This window comes from Pteropus alecto, unplaced genomic scaffold (assembly GCF_000325575.1).
Source record: "Pteropus alecto unplaced genomic scaffold, ASM32557v1 scaffold57, whole genome shotgun sequence".
In the NCBI taxonomy this organism is placed as follows: Eukaryota; Metazoa; Chordata; class Mammalia; order Chiroptera; family Pteropodidae; genus Pteropus; species Pteropus alecto.
In genome coordinates, this window is record NW_006442508.1 from 670,360 (window position 1) to 677,122 (window position 6,763).

Below are 6,763 nucleotides of genomic sequence, written 5' to 3' on the forward strand. Positions count from 1 at the left end.
ATATTTGTTTATCATTATACTCAGTAATTATTATTTAACAACGATACCACTAATAAAGACTACTTATTGCGTGTTTGCTATGTGTTGACTGTGTACATATTAGTATCTTTACATTATACTGTGCTCAGGATTTTATTGTCTATGCATTGTGAAGCAAGTATTATTACATCAATTTTACAGAAGAGGAAACAGGCTTAGGGAGATTAAGAAACTCTTCTAAGGTCATCACACAGGTAGTCATTTAGGCAGCCTGGATTCAATTGCAGATCTACCCAAATTTAGAGCATATGTTCTTAACAATTTTGCCTCATTGACTTCTTTTTTCAAAAATTTTATTTTATTATTAGTTTCAAGTATACAATACATTGGTTAGACATTTATATAGTTTATAAAATGATCCCCCTAATTGCTCCTTCTCTCCTCTGGTTTTCCACTAGCCATTACATTAATGCTAACTGCGTTCCCTATGCCGTGCTCCCCATCCCCATGACCATCTATCAACTGCTAATTTGTACTTCTTTAACCCTTCATTCCTTTGTCCCAGCCCCCCAACGCCCTTCCCCTCTTGCTGTCGCCAGACTGTCCTCTATATTTATAAGTCTGTTTTTTATTAGTTCATTCTTTTTGTTCCTTAGATTCTATATATTTCACACAGCATTATAACCTCTAGATCTATCCATGTCGTTGCAAATAGTACGATTTCATTTTTTTTTAATGACTGATTAATATTTCACTGTATATATGAACCATAACTTCTTTATCCATTCATCTGTTGATGTCCATATCTTGGCTATTGTAAATTGTGCTGCCATGAACATAAGGGTGCATAGTGCATAGATCTTTATGAATTATTGTTTTGGTTTTCTTTGGATAAATACCCAGAAGTGCAATTGCTGGGTCAAAAGGTAATTTTTTGAGAAACCTCCAGACTGTTTTCCATAGCAGCTGTACCAATTTGCAATCCCACCAACAGTGCATGCGGGTTCCCTTTTCTCTACATCCTGGCCAACGCTTGTTCTTTGATTTATTGCTAATAGCCATTCTGACAGGTGTCAGATGATATCTCATTGTGGTTTTAATTTGCATTTCTCTGGTGATTAGTGACCTTGAGCATCTTTTCATATGTCCATTGGCCATCTGTATTTCCTCCTCTTTGGAGAAGTATCTATTCAGTTCTTCTGCCCATTTTTTAATTAGATTGTTTGTTTTTTTGTTCTTTATATGTTTTGGATATTAACCTCTTATCAGATGTGTTATACGCAAATATCTTCTCCCATTTAGTCGGTTGTTGATGGTTTCCTTTGCTGTACACAAACTTTTTAGTTTGATGTTGTCCCATTTGTTTATTTTCTCTTTTGATTTCCTTGCCCAAGGCAAAATATTCAAAAAGAAATTACTGTTAGCAATATCAGAGAGTTTACTGCCTATGTTTTCTTCCAGAAGTTTTATGGTTTTTTAAAGTCTTTAATCCATTTTGAGTGCAGTTTCTTTTTTTCGCATTTATCTGTCCAATTTTTCCAGCACCATTTATTGAAGAGACTGTCTTCACCCCATTGTATATTCTTGCCTCTTTTGTCATGTTAAGTGAGTGTATTGGTGTGGATTTATTTCTGGGCTCTCTATTCTGTTCCATTGATCATGTATCTCTTTTTATGCCAGTACCATGTTGTTTTGATTACTATTGCAGATATTTACTCAAGAAATTTGGCTCTTAATCTATTAAGAAACATTTTATCTAATGTCCAAAAGTCCAACACACGTACATTTTTCCTAGTTCTGGCCTGCTACACCGGGGTCAAAATAAAGCTTCGAAATGCCTTAAGAGGTCTTAGTTTTGGACTAAATAACAAGGGGATCACAAACGCATATATTTAAGTCATTGGTAGGTCTAAGGATCTAAAGTCTGAGACCTGATGAAGTCCCCAGGGAGACCTTATTCAAAGATCTGTTGACAAAGAGACATCTAAGACCATGATGTGTGAGAGTGACCCGGTGTAAGTCAGCAGACAGAATCCAGCTGAACATTTGACACTCTAACCCCCATGCTATGGACATTCAATATTTGGCATTTTAAATAAACGGTAGTGGAAATAAGTAACAGGATGGTTCTTCATAGATCTCATGTGCCAGGTTCTGTGCTAAGCCAGACTCTTCATGTGCTGAATCCTTATAATGATTGTATGATCTTCTTATTCTCATTTTTATAAAGAAATCAAAACTCAGAGAGGTTAAGTAACTTTGCTAAGGTCGCCCAGCTCTCATGTATTAAAAAAATGCATACGTGAAAATTATATAAATTATTTATTTGATTAGCTCATTTGCAAAGGCTATTATGTCTAATTAAACAAACAGAAACTGCAGATTGACAAGGATAAAAATGTCTTGGAAAGGAATATTGGGATTTAGAGGAGAGATTTACAAAAATTATGTTTTGAAACAGATCTATAGGTCTGTTTTACATAGCTTTACATGTGACATGTGAGGAAGATCACCAGTGGGGAATCTTATAAGCTCAGCATATATTAATAACCTTTACTCAGGATTTTGATCTGAAAGACTTTTTTTTGTCTGAAGCTGGGCTGGCCTTGTGATGATGTTCCTTGACAGATGGGACACTGTCTCCAAGGCTGATCTCCTTGTTTGGAGCATTATCAGCTGCAGTGAATGAGAATTTATTTGACCCTTTCATGAAATTCGAATTCTGTCATTTATGCAGCTATGTTTAAGTGACAGGGACTGAATATGTTTAACTAGAGGCCTAGCAGACTTCCTGATACATAGGTAGCTATCCAAAAACGTTGACAGAAAGAAATAATTTAATCCTCACAACATCTCTGAGAAGTGGTTCTTAAATTTATCACAATCTTGCAGATATGAAAAATGAAGCTTAGAGATCAAGTAACGTGTGCTCAAAGCCATGTTGAATAGGTAATGGAGTCTGATTTTAGAGGCAGAAAATGCCAAGGACAGTGTGCCCTTTCCGTTATATGGGTAGCCAGTTTTTTGAAACCTAAAGGGAAAAAACAGTAAATTTTTAGAGTTCCAGTAATTTCTTTTCTCTGACCTCAACACAAATTCCCACATAAACCAAGGACTGGCTGATGAATCAATCAAAGAAAGGATGTGCTTATAATATCTGTTGCTCACCACATTTCTCTTGCAATTCCCAAAGTGGCTGGGATCCGTTAGAAACTGAAGACAGCGCTGTCAGCTGCCTTCTCTACTTTATGAAGCGGAAGCCAGTATAGAGTTGCTTGAAAACTTCTCATTCACTCACCAGGTTGCTATTGAGGTCTTTTTCATGTTATGATCAGAGCAATTGCTTGTGTTTTTATCACTAGGCTGGTTTTTGAGATAAAATCAGCTTCTGCTTCTTGACTGGGTGGAGTTGTGGGTACATGTGCTAGAGGATGCCAGATCCAAGCTTTCTTTGCTGAGGAAGAATGGGTTAGATGAATGGGGTAGTATGGCCACACTGAGATGGGCCCCATGTTTAATCAATTTGCCAGTGAGGAGGTGCCCTTCATCAAAAAGGGAAAAAAGAAAGACTCAATTTTCCCTCTTCTCTTTTTGTTCCAGTTGAAGACCAGGCTTTGGAGGTTTTCAAAGTAGATCAAAATCTCCCTCAGGTGGATGGAGAGAAGAAATATTCTGCAAATTGCTGTCAGAGGTCCTGAGGACACAAACCCGTCTGGTTTTCATTCCCTGTGTTGAACGACATTTGCTTCAGCCATTCAGGGATTCTGAACTTTTAACTAGGAATCCAGGCAGAGAACATGCTGAGTTCCATTAAATGTGTGTTGGTGGGAGACTCTGCTGTGGGGAAAACCTCCCTGTTGGTGCGCTTCACCTCGGAGACCTTCCCAGAAGCCTACAAGCCCACGGTGTATGAGAACACAGGTGTGGACGTCTTCATGGATGGCATCCAGATCAGCCTGGGTCTCTGGGACACAGCTGGCAATGACGCCTTCAAAAGCATCCGTCCACTGTCCTACCAGCAGGCTGATGTGGTACTAATGTGCTACTCTGTGGCCAACCATAACTCTTTCCTGAACCTGAAGAACAAGTGGATTGGTGAAATCAGGAGCAACTTGCCCTGTACCCCTGTGCTAGTGGTGGCCACCCAGACTGACCAGAGGGAGATGGGGCCCCACAGGGCCTCCTGCATCAGTGCCATAGAAGGGAAGAGACTGGCCCAGGATGTGAGAGCAAAGGGCTATCTGGAGTGCTCAGCCCTTAGCAACCGGGGGGTACAGCAGGTTTTTGAGTGCGCCGTCCGAACTGCCGTCAATCAAGCTAGGAGACGCAACAGAAGGAAGCTCTTCTCCATTAATGAGTGCAAGATCTTCTAACCTCCAAGAGATTTCACTCAATTCTCATTTACTCACCCCAAAGACTAATGGGGACAGGGAGAGCAGGCAAACTAGCAACAGTTGATGCTCTTTCCGGGTATATCCTGAGCCATGTTTCCTTTTGGATACAGTTTGTTGATGGGACTTGGTCACTGGATGTTTTATTAAGTACACTTTGCAAATGAACTCTTCGCCCAGTCCAACTGGAAGGTCCCTTGGGAAGCCGTAATGAATATTCCATCTCCAATTAAAAAATTTAAATGGTCTTCATAATTTTGGACAATGAAGTGAGTTTTCCAAAAATTTCCATATTTAAAGACACATTTTATTTAAATGATAACAAAATACAGAGTTCTTGTATATAATTAGTTTTCACACTTGGGAAGTCTTTTCCTGCATACTCACAAACACAAACTCTATATGTTTAAAACAACCTTATAGGGCTCCGCCATGTCTGTAGTATTATTTTCACCTGAAGAAGTAATTTTGTTGAAGCCACTTGCCTGTTAGATTTTACAAGGTAATTGAATTTTAAAAAACTATCAACTGATCCTTGCAATTAATTTTCCACCCAGCTGTTATTCAGTGTGTATATAAAATACAGTTCAATAGCATCTGATACTTTAATACTGCCTAATGATTTTTAAACAGTTAACACTCTATTTCTCTGTAATTGAAAAAGAAAGCATTTTTTACTTATGATGCTAACTTTTACCCAAAGAACCCAAATTATTCACTAAAGCATTCCTCTTTCATTCACTTTTCATTTACTTCAAGAAAAATTGAAGTAAAACCTTATGGGTAGAGAATCAGATTGCTCCAAGTAATAGCAGCAGAGCTTGAAATAGAAGTGAAAAAATCTCATTTTCATTTTAGGAACAGCTGCACATTGCCTGCATCTTCCAGTACTGGCTTCTATCTGGTTGTAGGTCTTGGTAAAGAACAGGCTCAATGTTCTGTATGGTGGTAATTTGGAGTATTTGTTATTTGAGCTCTAAACTAAGCTGGCATGGCAACATAATATGTTAATTTTAGGATATAATCAGAATACTAGGAAGGTGTCCACATATACATATGTGTGTGTATAAGAGAAAAAAGGTAGAATGTATACCTTTTACTATTTCATGAATATGAAGCACCTGAGTAAAAAATATCACAAATTCTAAGCACAAGGAACAGAAAAACTATATAGCAATTATTCAGATAATAAATAGTTATCAAGGGAAATATTGAATAAATAGAGACCCTCTCCCAAACTTCATTCTAATAGCTTAAAAATAATGGTTTTGGTGATCTGTTAAAATTGAGAACAGAAGACTATGTAACTTGAAGAAGAAATTGAGAAGGATGGCATCCAGGTATATCATTTACTCAGCTAATCCAATAAAACTTAGAACCACTCTGAACCACATTTATTAAAGTACATCATTGTTATGGTGTAACATGGCCATTACACACAAATAGTAAGGCAGTTGGCATAAATGAGTATGATTAGACTTATATTGACATATCCAAACCAATTTTCTGGTTTTTCTTATGTAGTCAAGTCTTCGTAGCTATAATCAAATTTACGCTCATCTCCACACTGCTTTCTCTTTCTCCTTCTCTCATCTACATCCAGTAAAAGGCCCGGGATCTGGATCTTAGTCTCTGCGGCAAAGTTTCCCACTAAAATTAGTGGTTCCCAAGGTTTTTTTCTTGTTGAAGGAAGATGAGGGGTAAGGTGTGATTGAAAATGGGAAGGCCAGGTCCCCGATTCTAAGTGAGGGAAGAGAAGGTGATCCCATGCGTCTTGGTGTCCCCAAGGCCCACCACAGGAAAAGAGCAGTAACTACACGAACTTGTGCTGAATTGAATTGGAGAGAGAAAGAAAGGAATTGAACTGCTGTGCCATGAAATAGGTAGAGGAAGGAAGCAGATCCTCACCAGCCTTGCAGGGAAAAGACGTGAAAATAGGTCATTTTGCTGGAATCCATATAATGTATGATTTACATGAGTGTATATTTATTTTTGCCTGCCTAGACTCAGGCACATGTTTCTTACACTTCAAAACTTGCAGTACCTTTTTGTAGACTATTGTATGTTGATTCTTAACTATTTCAAGGAGCAACATTAAATATGTTCTTGTTTACATTAAAGAGTTGATTTGAATGGTTGAGTTATTCATACTCTTCTGTTTTAATACCAACTATCTAAATGGGGCAGCAGATTCTAGTGTGATGCAATTAGGTTGAGTGACAAGAAAGCTAAAAGCATCCTAATGGTTACTGTTTGAGTGCTCGAATGTGTCAGGGACAATGCTAAGCACTTGTGCATTATCTCACCACATGGTGTGTAGGTGGCCACACTATAATGAGTACCATGTTATATGAGGAAACCAAGGCTTGGCATATTGATGTGACCAGTCCAGG

General features: G+C 38.1%; 1 protein-coding gene across 1 annotated transcript in view; it reads left to right on the forward strand.

Annotated features, from left to right (window-relative positions):
• Positions 1 to 6,503, forward strand: part of RHOH (ras homolog family member H) — a 42,463-nt gene extending 35,960 nt beyond the window's left edge. Inside the window, exon 2 of the mRNA XM_006922451.2 lies at positions 3,580 to 6,503. Coding sequence (XP_006922513.1) covers positions 3,777 to 4,352 — 576 coding nt within the window. The 5' untranslated portion in view covers positions 3,580 to 3,776 and the 3' untranslated portion in view covers positions 4,353 to 6,503. The remainder of the gene's footprint in view (positions 1 to 3,579) is intronic.
• The last annotated feature ends 260 nt before the right edge of the window (positions 6,504 to 6,763 follow it).